We start from the raw sequence: 16054 nt of genomic DNA on the forward strand, positions 1-16054 counted from the left end.
AAGAAGCACTCGACAAGATAAATCTTTTCTTCCGTCGTCAGATTACTCATTTTGACGCGCACGGACTTGCATCTACCACAACCAGAAGAAAACTGCGGACACTCAGATGAATGACCGTTAACCGTAAGACCCTTTCTGAAGTCATGGAGGGGAGAACCAATCGTTTACTTTCAGCAACTTCCCATGGGACACCCTGTAGATGTCTCAGAACTTGGCGTTGAAATTCTTAAAAATTCAAAACATATAAATGAACACAAAACAGTCTTAGCACATTTTACGAATTGCTGTTGCAAGCGAATTAGAAAGTATGCATAGCAATATGCCTTGAAACATACATTCTTCATAAATAGAACATATTTTCTCCATTACCTTTCATTTCATTCGCATGTTTTTGAAAATTCGTATGGATTTCAATTAAAATATTGTCAGAATTTTGCTGCTTGTTTTCGCTCAATTGGTTAACATTATTATTCGATTTATTGATATGTGCTTTATTAGCTGAATCTGAAAACAAACTTCTTAGAAAAATAACGTTACAATTGTTCATTATTTTTTTCACTTAACCGTACCTTTATGTGCCAAATTTGATAAAAATACAGTCTTATCTGTATATCTGCCCTGTATGTCGGAAAATTAATGGATGACAATTCCTCTTTGCTAGACTTGCTTTCCGTATCTGTGCCTGTATCACTGTTTTTTCTTTTACGTTTCGGTACACGAAGTCCTTTTCCATGTTCAGTACATTCAGATAGTGATGAGAGATTATCTCTATCCAATGCTCTTTTGCATTTTCTTTGAGCTGTTTTATAGTCGTCTAGGAAGAATATAATAAAGTTATAGTTACTTAAAAATTATGTCTTTAAAAAATGTTATTCACATAATAAAGTTCTGTTTATTATTCAATTAACTGAATTTTTAATAAAATGAAAGCTCAAATTATAAAAATATCAACAAAACATATATATAATTATATTTTTAATAAACTGAAAGCTCAAATTATAAAAATATCAACAAAACATATATATATATGTAGTACTATGATCCGCCAGTGAGATATTAACTAACAATAAGTAAGAAAGTATTATTATGATCGTAACTGGCAAAGTTAGACAAGATGCTAGTGGTCGATATTGGTACGACGCCTGCCTGGTATGTAGGAGGCTCCAAGTTCGAACCCTGGCTGGGGAGTTATTTTTCGCAGTCGGATTTTAACTAATTAATTATTCCGGATGAATTTTATCAATAGGGTTGTTGCCTTTCAGCAATTAATATCTGCGTTTTAAGACTAACGAATCCTGTTGGCGCGCAGAAAACTCGGATTTGAGGAAAATTATTCCAAAGTAAGACTGACCATCTAGTCTAACAATTCGTTCATTATGACTGACCATCTTGTCTAACTTTGCCAGTTACGATCATAATAACACTTTCTTATTTAGTTAAAACATATATATTTATCTAATTAAATATATCCAAATTGATAGTATTAAATGCATATTAATAATTATGAAAAAAATACATAAAAAAAGATTATGTTATAGGTAAAGTATGATAGATTTTCAACCTTATTATAAATTTTAAAAGATCTTTTTCCATAACAAATTGTACAAAATCTAAACTGTTGCAAAATTGTTTCAACTTCAGTATTACATTTATTCGGTTTTACGTATTGTTTAAATTACAAAAAATATACAAATTTTTAAAAATATATAAACATAAGATGCAATTTAAATTTAAATATATTAAAGTACTTTGGTATAATATTTACCACATTGTCCTAAAATTTTGACACTAATTGTTTTCCAATTATCTTGTGGAATCTCTCTTTTTTTAATAAGCTCGGATAATTTAGATGATTTTGTTGTCAATGGCCACACACATTGGCTTTCATTAATTATCCACTTCTTTGGGATAACTTCTACAGAGTTATCTATTACAAAATGGCAAACGCACCATTCCATATTTCTGAAAAATGCAAATAGCTGTTCAGAAAGAGTGTAGTTTAGTTACGTATGGACTTGTTGCTCGTATCATATCTTTGTACCATCACAGTTAAGATGAGACTGGTTGCAATATTGCATATCAGAAGCTAGAGTTAATGATACATAATGGATTACTTGATCAATGTATTTCGTTGAAATCAAAGAGGTGATACGACAACAAATAGACAAGTGTAAAAAATGTACACAGGTTGCACGAGCCAGTTGCTTTTTCATTCTATATCAAATTGGTAATATATCTACACATATCATTGATGATACAATATGAAGATATGTATGTGATTTAAGAGTTGCATGCTTAAAATCCAAATGGATAAAATTATTACTTTAATAAATATTCAAAGCAATCTGTCAAGCAATAAACTTTTAAGAGTAATGCAGTAAATAACACAGAAAACATAAATAACATAAGGATAAAAAAATATGTAAATATTCTGTTAATAATATTAAACTAAATAATAAAAAATAAATTAATAGTGCATTAGAACAAGAAGTACAATCATAAGTTAAACTAACAGAATTAAAATTAATATTAAAAATGTTAAAAGTAGAGAAAAGTAAATTTGAGATGATATAATAGTAATAAATAATGACATTGAGAATATGAAAATAAAGAATAAAAGAAAGATGCTTACAAGATAAGTTGCATCAATCATGTGGAGTTTATAAAATGAAACTTAATCCATGTATAAAAATAATTGATATTAAAGATCTCTTACAGAAAAATTAATAATTTTCTTTAAAAAAATAACCTAAAATTAAAAATCAATTTGTATAACTGATGAAGCTAAATTCTAAATACAATATATAATGGAATCGAGGTACTCAAAAATAAAGACTGCTTTTATTGAAATGACATATTTTATTTTATACAATTATTTAATATTGGATAGAAAAAATGCAAAAAATGTACGAAAATTTATACATAAACTGTCCATTAATGAGATACAGAGCGTAACGTAAAAGTCAATGAATTAAATATTTAAAAAGATAATAAATGAAAATCTCGTTTTAGATTTACAATCGAATTAATAATAAAACATTTAACACTTTAAAGAATTAATACCCTCGCAACATTTCTGGTAAGTTACGTAACCTGACAGCAACCATTAAATCGTTACTATCACTGTCACATAGTGCTTACCAGAAATGGATATAATTTAATGAGATACAAGTAACTGATACAAAAGTTTAATTACTTAATTAATTAAGTTAAATCTTCCTTTATTTTTACACTTTGAGGGAACTTATTACAAAAAAGTATGCAGAATATTAAAATTTTATTTACATGTGCAACAAAGGAAAAATTACTGCATTATTATCTTCATATGGCAACAACATTAATTTGCATTTAATGTCTACTAATGAATATATTTTTAAACTACTAAGTTTGTCAAGGCTTACAATATAAATACCTAAAATTGCAGAATCACAAGGTTTTATAAAAAATGATTTTTTCTCGAGAAACTTTTGCCCAATAATACAAATAATATTATTATAGTATGTTATGTTGCATATTTTTACAATGTCATTATCAAACATTTGTGCATAACAATCAGCAGTGTTTAATTTGAAAATACAGGATTTTAATTTTAATTCCTTGTATTGACCTACACAATTTGGTAATAAGGGACCGATATAATATTCTTTGGCGACAATATTATTTTCAAACTGATTTTCTAATCTTGGAATATTATTATATTCGAAAACACGACGTATTTTTTGTTCAAGTGGTTTTTCTTTCTTATCATTTTTTTAAAAATAACTTTTTTTCGAGTTAATTTTATCATTAAAAATATGTTGATTTTACACAAAATTTATTTCAAATTACTTCGCAGTTTGCATTCATTTTGGGTAAAAATTTTAACATAATATTAGTGTCACCATTTAACATATCCATATTATGTTAAATTAACACAAAAATTTATGTGGACCGTTTGGAACATGTGATTCTGTTAAATTTAACACAAATTTTTCACCTGTGTATGTGACGCACAATTTAGATACAATTGAATTACTTCAAGGAATTTAAACCACTCCTCACGCTTAGGATCTGAAAGTTTAGTTAACAATGGAATCAAAATTCGATTTACACGCTCAATTTGACCGTTCGCTCGCGGGACTCCAGTTGTAATCAACATATGATTAATATTTTCTCTCTTACAATACTCCGCGAATTCTTTGGATGTAAAAGCCGCGCCTCGATCTGAAATAATCCTCCGTGGATTCCCGAAAACAGTTGACTGTTTCCTAAGTTTACTTATAACTTCAGCCGCATTTGTCGTCTTACAAGGGGAGGCCACAGGATGTACCTGGACTTTTTGGACGAAACTTGGTGAGTATTTAGAGAACAATATGTAGATAACGGTAAGAGGGGTCTCCACTTTCGGAACTTTTCGGAACTCAAATAAATAAGATTACGATAGTCATTTTTTATTACATTCAATTTTTCCTTTCCCGAAAAAAATTGAGCAAAAATTATTTCTGCAATCTTCTTTCCTAATCAAAATGGAACATCTAAAATTATGTGTATATATATCCTGAACAATATTCTTAATAATAATTATTGAACAATATTCTTAATAACAATATTCTTAATAATTATTATTCTTATATAACAATTATAATAAGAACATTAGTCAATTTCATGAAGATGATACATACCTTCACCCAGAAAATGATCGAAGCACAAATACACACGGCAATGGGAGCATTGAATAAAGCTTATTATTTCGCAATTATCTATTTGACAATACTCACCATGAACTTGAAAACAAACTTGATTGACGTTTTCGAAAGTTGGCGGATCGAATTTTTCATAATCAATGTTATATCCACCTTTATGCCAAGCAATAAAGTAGTATTTTGGTAAACATTGGAGATTGAAATTGGTTATAAACATGGGCGTGCATTTTGATGATAAAATAGCGGTTGTTCGGCTTCACGCTTGTTGTTTTTGTCAAATATTTCCGCCTGATGTAATCCACAATTTTCCTAACTACAATTTTATATTGCCGAAAGAAATAAATATCCAATGGTTGAGACCATTTTGTTGTGGATTTCGGTAGAAGTTTGACAGTGATATGTGTCTCATCTTTATCTGTGTCCATCATCTGTTCAGAGTCACATTCACAATCAGAACGTTGCACCAATTCGTTCTCCTTTGCTACATGATTATGTCCACCCTAGGCATCCAACAAAAGAAGAATTTCTGTATTTTTATTAATATCGGGCTTAAAACAATTTTCCATCCACGAATCAACGTGTCTTTTTGTTAATTTACCCGAGATGGATGCTTCTGCTACAATCAGATTGTTTATTTCAGCAAGAACCTTTTCAACATCTTTTAACACTCTTGGACCAAACTGTCCTTTTTCTTCCTTAAAGCAAATATAAGCTCGGCTTCCAAGATTTCCAGATTTTGATATATGTACTTGCAAAGAATATGAATGTGACATAGAATTTTTATCCACGACCACGGACTGAACATGTTTGATACCTTTTTGATCATATGTCCGATTGCAGACTAGTTCGTATTCAAATTTGCTTTGGTCACTATTAAACACATTGCAATCGTTAATCTTGTTGCTCGCACAATAATCGTTGATTTCGACTGCAAAAGCTACTGTCTCCGCTTTCAGTTTGACCTCGTCCTGAATATTTGCTTTCGTAACGAACATTGTTATTCGTCTCGAACTGATTCGAAGAGATTTTTTAAGAGCTGTGAAATATGACTTGCTGAAGCAAGATCTGGTCGGTTTATGCAGTTCGACAGCTTGCGCAATCCAAATTTCAAAATCTATTGTCGAAACCGGTCGTTTTTCTAGTCTAGCGGTCAGAAAATTATGCAACACATCATCACGAATATGCTGATATTTTTTGTGATCACTCGTACAGTCTCGAACTATGTACCGCTTGATAATCTTCACATCGTTTAATGATAACTTTAATTTTTTTGCAATTGACGTCGGAGTGTGGTGATTCTGAAAATCAGTCCGGATTGATTCGATCTGCTTTTGTGTGAACCGCTCATGCACAAATGCATAGCATCGCTCCAACGTCTAGTTCTCGTAATCCTCATCATTGGTTGCTTTTCTTTTATACTCCACAGCAATCTTCGATTTAATTTCTGCAGATGCTCTGTCTTCATCTGAAACAAGATCTTCCTCCATATCGGAGTCGAGAATCAGTTCTTCACGTTCCTCGACTTCCATTGATCCACTAATAAAGTCGTGCAGCAGATTACTGATTGCATGAAAACAACTCTGTTCGTCAGCATTTAGGAAATCTGCTGCACAGTTTGGTGAATACTGGAAGGTCTTATTGAGTGCGTGAAGAATATTATTTACTATGTTCTTCTCCATTTTAATTGATCAATATTGCGAGCACTGCCAGCTTTGCGAGCGAGTAACAAGAGCCAAGAGTCGCCGCGTTGCGGTAGCCGCATGAACTATTGATAGTCAGAGCACGGGCTGCACCGCACGACGATATAGCAACCCACTAGTGTCAAAGAGGTGTTAGATCACCGCACATTGAGATGCAATCCTGAACAGTAAGATTTTGATTGTTTAGTTTTGGTTAGGAAAGGAGAAAGGAGAAATTGAATGTAATAAACCAAAATCTACCGAAATTCACAACAAAATGGACTCAACCATTGGATATTTATTTCTTTCGGCAATATAAAATTGTAGTTAGGAAAATTGTGGATTACATCAGGCGGAAATATTTGACAAAAACAACAAGCGTGAAGCCGACCAACCGCTATTTTATCATCAAAATGCACGCCCATGTTTATAACCAATTTCAATCTCCAATGTTTACCAAAATGCTACTTTATGCTTGGCATAAAGGTGGATATAACATTGATTATGAAAAATTCGATCCGCCAACTTTCGAAAACGTCAATCAAGTTTGTTTTCAAGTTCATGGTGAGTATTGTCAAATAGATAATTGCGAAATAATAAGCTTTATTCAATGCTCCCATTGCCGTGTGTATTTGTGCTTCGATCATTTTCTGGGTGAAGGTGTGTATCATCTTCATGAAATTGACTAATGTTCTTATTATAATTGTTATATAAGAATAATAATTATTAAGAATATTGTTATTAAGAATATTGTTCAATAATTATTATTAAGAATATTGTTCAGGATATATATACACATAATTTTGGATGTTCCATTTTGATTAGAAAAGAAGATTGCAGAAGTAATTTTTGCTCAATTTTTTTCGGGAAAGGAAAAATTGAATGTAATAAAAAATGACTATCGTAATCTTATTTATTTGAGTTCCGAAAAGTTCCGAAAGTGGAGACCCCTCTTACCGTTATCTACATATTGTTCTCTAAATACTCACCAAGTTTCGTCCAAAAAGTCCAGGTACATCCTGTGGCCTCCCCTTGTTAGTGGCATATAGCCATACGAACTTCGTAAACGCATCATTACCGCAAAAATATACTTATAACTCTTTCTCGTGGAAGGTAACGGTCCTAAATGATCAATATGATACGTATCCAAAGGAACTTCTCCTTTCGCTATCGGATTCAAGAATCCTTCCTGCTTACACTGCTTTCTCTCACAAGTAACACTACCCAAGTGTCACACGTCGATTTTGATAAGCTTTGAATATGTTGTTGTCTAGGTCAAAATATAAGATACATATTTTTTTATATCGGCCCGTTTTGCCATTAAGGGGGTGAAACACCCTCTTGAAAAAAATCGGGTTTTATATTTCTTAGCGAATACCGTCGAAATAATAAAACATATAGGAAAAAGTTTCAAGTAAAAGTTTTATGGATTCTAATGTACTTTCTAACAGTGCAATCAGATTTTTCGAAAATGTCATATTTTTCGAAATTCCTTTCCTCCTCCACAATTTTTGAAAATTTTAAAATTTATCTTTCAGCAAAACTTCAAGCATATTTAACGACAATTCAACCATATATGATAAGGTCATATTCTGAAAACGCATTTTTCAAAAATAAGCTAAAAGTACCTCTATATCGCTACATACGCGCCCCCTCCGTATTCTCGTATTTAATACGCTAGTTACTCCTGGCAACAGTTTTTTCGCACAGAGATAACAATGAAGTCGGGGGATTACTTTTAATTAACAAAATAAGTCAGGTTCTCGCCCTCTGCCGGACCCAGAAATGGTCAACGTAGAGCTGACAAGAAAATTTTACTTTTTTAATTTTTTTCAATATTTCTAAATTTGTTTGTTTGTTTCTCTATAATTGCATATATACTAACATTTCTTATAAATTAACATATATTTGTGTGTGTGCGTGCGTGCGTGCGTGCGTGTGTGTGTGTGCGTGCGCGCGCACGCGCGCGTGTGTGTGTAGTGTAGTGTAGTGTAGTGTAGTGTAGTGTAGTGTAGTGTAGTGTTAGTGTAGTGTAGTGTAGTGTAGTGAAGTGTAGTGTAGTGTAGTGTAGTGTGATGTGTGTCACCGCAGGGATCAGGTGTCACGTCTGGGGAAGTGAGAATGTAGACGATCAGGTACCTGTCTCAAATCTATCCCTCAGGTGATTTGATTTCAGGTGCTCTCTTTTGATTATGGGTCAATCTGCATACACCGACTTTACCCGGGAATGGAGAGAGCTTGCGATTAACTCTTACGGTGATGAAATCGTGATTGTCAAAAGGAAAATATTGTAATCAATATTGATTGTAACTTGGTATCTCCCTATTATCTAATAAATGAAAATGAATTTAAATTATTAACTCTTTTAATTCTTCAACAAAATTACGGTATAAAAATATGAAAATATTGAAAAGGAAATCATAGCGTAATGTCGCTGTGTAGTGTATGACAGTAGTATAATATGGAAATAAGGGCGTCACTTCGCTCTTACTAATGGAAAAATGAAAAGGATGAGCAATAATAATGCTCATATGCAAAGGATTGAATAAAATAAAATATCTCAAAAGAAAAGAAGGCAGGTTACTATGCCTTTCTTTATAATAAGTGGAATGTAACACAAGGTAAGGAGTCGAGCACTTTTATGCTCATACACGGTGATGGAGTTGAAGAATAAAATAGTGATTTAAAACAAATAAATATTGATTCTAATTCGTTATTAATTATTATTCATAATTTCCTATTGCTTTATTCGTTAATTAAATAAAATATACCTCCTGTGACTAAATTGAATGTATCAGGTAGAATATATAATGAATTGGTCAGACGTAGTGTACATAAGGAATTGGTCAGACGAATGAATCTATGTTCATGCTTAACAATACAATAAACGGAAATTACGTAATTTATTAAACTTAAATCTTGTTAGTGATATACTGTAACCATAATTAAAGTTATTAATTCACCATGCACTGCTTTATGGTAAGTCAGCAATCTCTTAATATTGTCACTAGCGTAATTGTCACTAGCGTAAGTCGTACTATTGTCACTAGGGTAAGTCGAACTTTTTACCATGCTCACTTGATTTAAGTACACAAATGTAATAAACTTGTAATGCAAATGTTAAATTAATGGTTACAATCGAATTATCCTTCAAATAATGGTATGATTTGATTTTAATTCACTTAAATATTAAATGCGACTTAATTGTGTAATGAGGCATATATGTTCTTATACCGAACTAAAGCATGAGAAAATGGCGGCTATACACGCCGTGGTATATGACAGGTATGGAAGCGAATGTTCGCCCTTGAATGTTTTCAACGGATAAATCACAGCGAATGAAGTCGCTGTTAATGGTATTCAAAGGGAAAAAGCGAATTAACGCTTTTAATATAATTGAAATAAATGGGTATGCCTCGCACAAATAAATTCAAATAATTAATGCATTCATGTACTATATATTCAATATAGGATGACGCTTCGCTGCGAATTTACGCTGGCGAGCGATTCTGAACGAAAGTTAAAGTTGAAATATGATTATTTGCAACTGTTGTACCACTAACATTATTCTCAATGATTAATACAATAATAATTGAAGGGTATATTTAATGAACAATCAAATTAATCAAAAGTTTATTACTAAAATCAAGTGTAATATAGAAGTTGGTTACAATATGAATATATGTGTTACTTGAAATAATTTTATTCGCAAATGTCATATAAATCTGAACCCTCAGGCAAGTAATTGTTTCTCAAGTAATTATAAATCAGAAATATTAAGTAACTGTAAGTGTAATAATGTATTGAAGCTTTATAAATCTGTCAAAATGTGTAGTATGTATATGGAGTACAAGTATAACGTTCCATAAGAGCAGCGAGTATAAAATAATGAAACAAATCTACTCACAAGCGTTCGCACAGATCTAATCCTCAGGTCAGGAAGCACTTGATGATGTAGCAGCAAAAGAATAAGTCAATCAGACTTCGGTAATAACTCAAACTTCACTGGCTCTACGTTATATTTTACGCTTAGTTAGCGAATTTACGCTAGCTGGCGACTCCAATAATAGTAGTCGTAATAATAATGGTAGTAATCGTAATAGTCCTCGTTCTCTTACTGCTGCACCATGTTATATACTCGAAAATTATGATGCGTGGGGACAGGGTCCCTGTAGCTCGAGAAGGGATTACAATAAGTGGGGACGCTACGGTTAAAGCAAAAACTAAAATAGTAGGGAGGCTCTGCCCACTTAACTCATTGGTTCTTCGTTTTCGAAGCTTCTTATGGTGGGATCGAAAACTTAAGTGGTGGGATTGGTCTCACGGTGCGTCTAGTGGGGACGATGAGCTCAACGGTGAGCTCAACGCTTACAAAAGATAAACGTATTTTGACGCGTAAGTTCAACATAAAGTTCTCAGTACAGAATTATCGCTCATCTGTTATACTTTTTAATCAACCGGAGTTTCTCCGAATCAAATGGCAGCTGCAACTTCCTGCCGATATATCTTACTCGAGATATCTATTCAACCTTTGATTAAGACAGCGGTCTTGGATTATTATTTCAATCAGGTGCTGACAAGTCACCGTCTTTTACAATTAGTCACCATGAAATAATATTCCTTCGTGAATTTAAATCTTTATTCCTTTGTTACTTAACGCTGTGTTCACTGTCTTATTCAAATTAATATTTAAATAATTCTGTAATGCTCACAAATTTAATTCTTAAAATTATAACGCTTGACATATGCATTTTATATGCTCGTAGTCTTATGCATAAATTATTATAAGACCTTGCATACGTCTACTTAATAATATAACGCACTCAGCTGAATAATAATCATTGTAAATTATTGTAAAATCAATTATTGGTATCATGAGCCTTTAATAATGTAATTAGATCATCTAAAATTATTATTTCAAGATACCATTCTAATAAACTTATAAAATCTCACTCAACCAATAATTGTCTTATATTTATAGGGATGCCTATATATATAGATATACACGTGTATGTACTTGCACGTCTATTCTTTGGTTATTATAAAATTATTAATAAAGCAACTATTGGTGTGCCGGGTTTAATACTATAATTAAACCGTATAAAATTATTATTCCAATACAATGTTAGTCATAATTAATTCATAAAATCTTAAATAACCAATAATTGTTTTATGGGTTATATTCACATATATAAGTGTGTTCGTATATGGTGTGGTTAATATACTTAATTATTAACGGATTAAGTGCGTAATAATTATATACGTAAATTAATGCTCAGTAACATAAAATATTCCTTTAAATAAATTCAATAATCCTTACTATGTATGTAATACCATGTGTAATATACTTTTATTCATAATTAATTAACGATTTATTCTTTTCTTAATATTTTTGCGTTAAACAACTTATTTCCTTTTATATTAAATTGTTCACTAATTGCTTTTGACTTTAATTGTTTTTAACTTTGTAACTTCTAAACTATTAATATTTCATTAAAACTTTCTACACTATAAATATTGAAAAATAACGCTGATTTGTTTAACGAATAGTGACTTTGCAATTTTTGCGGTTTCTCAATGATCCCGTGATGCGATAAGGAAAATTTCCTCAAAGGTACCATCAGCCTAGCTAAAAATGATGATTCCCAAAAGTTGTTGGTCACTTCCGTAAAAATGATTATTTTCAAAATCTGAGGTCCCTATTAGTTTCCTCTTATGACCTAGATGCTTCATTATAATTATAACAAATTATTTCCTTACGGTTCAACTTTTAGACCAAAAAAAAGTTGGTGAAATGTTATTGCAATTTCATAACTTTAAATATGTACTTCTTCTTGACTAAGAATGTAGATAAATATTCTATATTCTTTTACTTATAAAATGTTTCTCCTTTTATGTTAATAAAATAATCTTTAATTTGTTATACGATAAATCACTTCAAATGTGGTAATACAATTTACTACACTCACAAAAACTATTTCATTGTATAATAAAATCAATTCCAAAATTTACTCCTTTAATTGTTATTAATGACAACTTATTACCTTATACAACAATCAACACCAAATGTCTCCGTAAATTATAATAACTGTCAAAGCTACACTGTCACTTAATAAAACTCAATTCCGCCGGCATTACTCTTGTCTTAAATAACTAATTGATTTTTCCCGTTTTTATATAATAACCGACCTTATTGGTTTTAACGAAAATTACCTACTTGCATAGGACTTTACTATAGTATAATAAAATCCATTGCAAATCAATTTGTTTCTTTGTTATAAAAAATAATTAAATATTTTATCCTGTCAATAACTCAAATGTATTAAGGCAAATTTGTAATACTTATCAATGGCTATATTAACCATATAATATAACCATATAATAAGATATATTTTTAAACCAATTCTTTCAATTATTACTACTAACATTAATACTTTTTATATAATAAACAATATTAAGTAGCTCAATGGTTTTGCTACACCTACAAAAATCTTCATGGTATTACAATTCAAACGATCTTAAATATTACCAATCTCGTAATATTATAAATATTATAAATTTATCAAATTATTAATGATAAATGTTGCAAAATTATTTTATTTAACTGCTAGAGTATATAAAACTGTTTTTATATATTTTACTGATTTTATGTATGTTTTTGTGTTTTTATGTTTCAGACAAAATATATATATATATATATATACGTGACTAAATTAATTAAATAAATCTATCATAAAGCATAATAACTAAGTTATACATATATATTGTTTTTGTGCTTTTAATATTTTCTTTTCCCTTTATATATGTTAATATTATTACTTCATATATTTTTATATTAAAACTATCAAGCTAAAGCTTTTAACATAATAAATGTGTTGGTTAGGTTGCTAAGTAAATAATATTCTTGGTTAGACTAATAACAGGCTACTGTACGCAAGCCTGTGGTTAATAATAAGTAGTGAAGCAAAAATGGTAATTATCGATGGCGCTCAAAAATAACTATCAGTGGTTATACATTAATAATTAATATTGCAAATAAAAAAAAATAAAAATGGGTGTGAGGTGGACGTCAGGACGTCACAGCGGCAAGGTTTGCTTCAATTTTGATAAGAATTGTCTGACAAGTATTTGTGTTGCTCTGTCTTGGCAGAAAGATTCGAGCAAATTTACGGTAGAATATTTCGTCACATGATGCTGCAAATAACAAGGAAAGATTTGTCCGTAAATTTTGCGCATAGAAAAGAATAAATTTTTGCTACTCATGGTGTAACCCAAATTTTACGTCAATATAACAGCAAACCTTGCTCTGCACGACATAATAGCAAATATATGATAAGAATAGGGCAAATCTTGCCGTACATAGTATGACAGCAAATTTACGGAAAGAATAGGGCAAGGTTTGCTCGGGTACTACGAGACACAAAATATATGCAAATAACAGAGCATACCTTGTCATGGCGTCGCAAATTTCATTATGCTACTAATACGCCCATGCGGGAGTTTTGTCCTATACAGGGTGTTTCCTAAGTAAGTAGACAAACTTAAGGAGGATATTCCTTGGCATGGTTTAAGAAGAAAAGGTCATATAAACATATGTCCTAAACTGCTTTGTTTTCCAAAAAAAGTACATCACTGTTTTCGTTCACTTTTCGGATAGCGTGCTTTTGCAGTACGAGTCAACAGCGATGGGGATGGAGTGGGGATGGTCTCGCGGCGCCGCAAGTGAACACTCGTTTCAGACTGAGCCGCGCGGCCGCCGCGAGACCATTCCCACTCCATCCCCATCGCTGTTGACTCGTACTGCAAAAGCACGCTATCCAGCATCACTGCTATCACGTTATCTTTGACGCAAACTTTATTAGTTCCTATTAAGTTTAGTAATTTTATTAATTATGGTAAATTACACAAACGCCGAAATGGCAGATATGCATTTCGTATACGGTCTTGCTAATGGAAACGCTCGTCAAGCAAGACGTATTTACAATGACAGATACTTTTTTTTGGAAAACAAAGCAGTTTAGGACGTATGTTTATATGACCTTTTCTTCTTAAAATAAGCCAAGGAATATTCTCCTTAAGTTTGTCTACTTACTTAGGAAACACCCTGTATATATAACGGGCAACGGCTATGGTTCTTCCACTGTTTCCGAGTTCTTCTGAATTCAACCGCCGCGCGCCGTAGTGATTGTCACGAGGTTATTGCGAAGGATATATTTCCAGAAGATTCCTGTTAGCTGTTTCTGAATTGAACCACTGCAGTGATTACCACGATTATCAAAGGATATAGAGGTTATATTCCAGAAGAGATTTCTGTAAGACTTTCGAGGCGAGTATGAAACCGTTAAAATATTATGTTTCGCGTAAATGTTTTCGTTGATTGTCTGCGAGGCAACGAAGGCGGATTACTTCTGAAATTAGAAACACTTTGCGTTTTTCACAAGATTCTCGCGAGCAACCGGATAACACTGCTTCTTATATTGATGTTGCTAATTCTTTTCGGGCAGATAAAGTTCGTTTTTCAGACGATATTGCAAACGATATTTCTGATATTACAAATACCGATAATGTCGATAATGGTATATTGTGTAGTACTAATTATGATGACAGTACAGATTCTACTTCCTCATCTCTTTCTGTCATTGAGGATAGATCATTTCAAGATCGTTTAGCCACGTGTTTTGTTAATAATAATTTAACACATGTGCAAATTAATAATATTCTATCTGTTCTTCGAACACACACATGCTTTTCTTCGTTACCAAAAGATGTCAGAACTCTTTTAAAAACTCCACGAACACCTGTTGTCGTATCCAAAATAGATTCAGGAGAATATATTCATTTCCCTCTTGAGGCAGCAATTGTTAAAACACTATTACGTCTTCCATTAGTATCAGTACCACATGATTTAGAAATAGATTTTAATACAGATGGATGTAGTTTAGATAGGCATGGAAATATTCACATCTGGTCAATCCAATGTAGACTTGCAAATGTAAAACATACCAAGGTCTATAATAATTGGAATATATAGTGGTGTTAAGAAGCCACAAGACCCAATTTATTTTTTGAAAAATTTGTTGCCGATGTCAATACTATCATAACCAATGGTGGCATAGTTTATAATGGCCATAAGATAGCAATACGTTTAAGATTTTTATAGCTGATGCACCAGCTCGGAGCTTTTATTCTTAATCATAGAGGCCATACATCTGCAAATCCATGTTCAAAATGCAAAATTTCTGGTGTACGATGTAAAGGCAGATATGTATTTCTGGTATTAATCATCCTCTTCGAATAAATGAAGAATATATCATTGTATAGATGAGGATCATCATAGAGATGGTAAAAGTTCATTATCATTGTTACCTATAAGTATGATTACACAGTTCCTTTTGAGTACATGCATTTGGTATGATACAATAAAAAAAGAATACAAAAATAATTAATTGTTTGAACCGTTTGATCGGCAACGGACACAGGTTATGATGAATACTGTCTGGCGTGCGTCTTATAAGTCCAGAAATAGATTTCGCATTAAGTAAGTAAGGCGCAGGCGGGTCATCATACTCATAAATTGTTGATGTTGTTATGGACGCGATAGCGCCTCCAGAGGCGGTCCATTGTTGGTTAAACCGTCTACGCCTATTTATTTGATTTACTTGCTCATGCAGAGACGTAAAATTATTTCGCAAT

At 31.9% G+C, this 16054-nt stretch overlaps 2 protein-coding genes across 2 annotated transcripts in view; one reads left to right on the forward strand and one right to left on the reverse strand.

Annotated features, from left to right (window-relative positions):
- Positions 1 to 518: 518 nt before the first annotated feature.
- On the reverse strand, positions 519 to 2467 carry LOC113562898. Its single transcript, XM_026973625.1, has 2 exons — positions 1766 to 2467; positions 519 to 814 (listed from the first exon to the last, which is right to left on the reverse strand). Exons 1-2 carry the CDS (start codon positions 1956 to 1958, stop codon positions 534 to 536), a joined length of 474 nt encoding a protein of 157 aa, XP_026829426.1. The 5' UTR covers positions 1959 to 2467; the 3' UTR covers positions 519 to 533.
- Positions 2468 to 6822: 4355 nt separating this feature from the next.
- The window catches only part of LOC113562958, a 26123-nt gene continuing 16891 nt past the window's right edge, over positions 6823 to 16054 (forward strand). The window contains exon 1 of the mRNA XM_026973821.1: positions 6823 to 6925. Coding sequence (XP_026829622.1) covers positions 6823 to 6925 — 103 coding nt within the window. The remainder of the gene's footprint in view (positions 6926 to 16054) is intronic.

The sequence above is a fragment of the Ooceraea biroi genome, chromosome 11, assembly GCF_003672135.1.
Source record: "Ooceraea biroi isolate clonal line C1 chromosome 11, Obir_v5.4, whole genome shotgun sequence".
Lineage (NCBI taxonomy): Eukaryota > Metazoa > Arthropoda > Insecta > Hymenoptera > Formicidae > Ooceraea > Ooceraea biroi.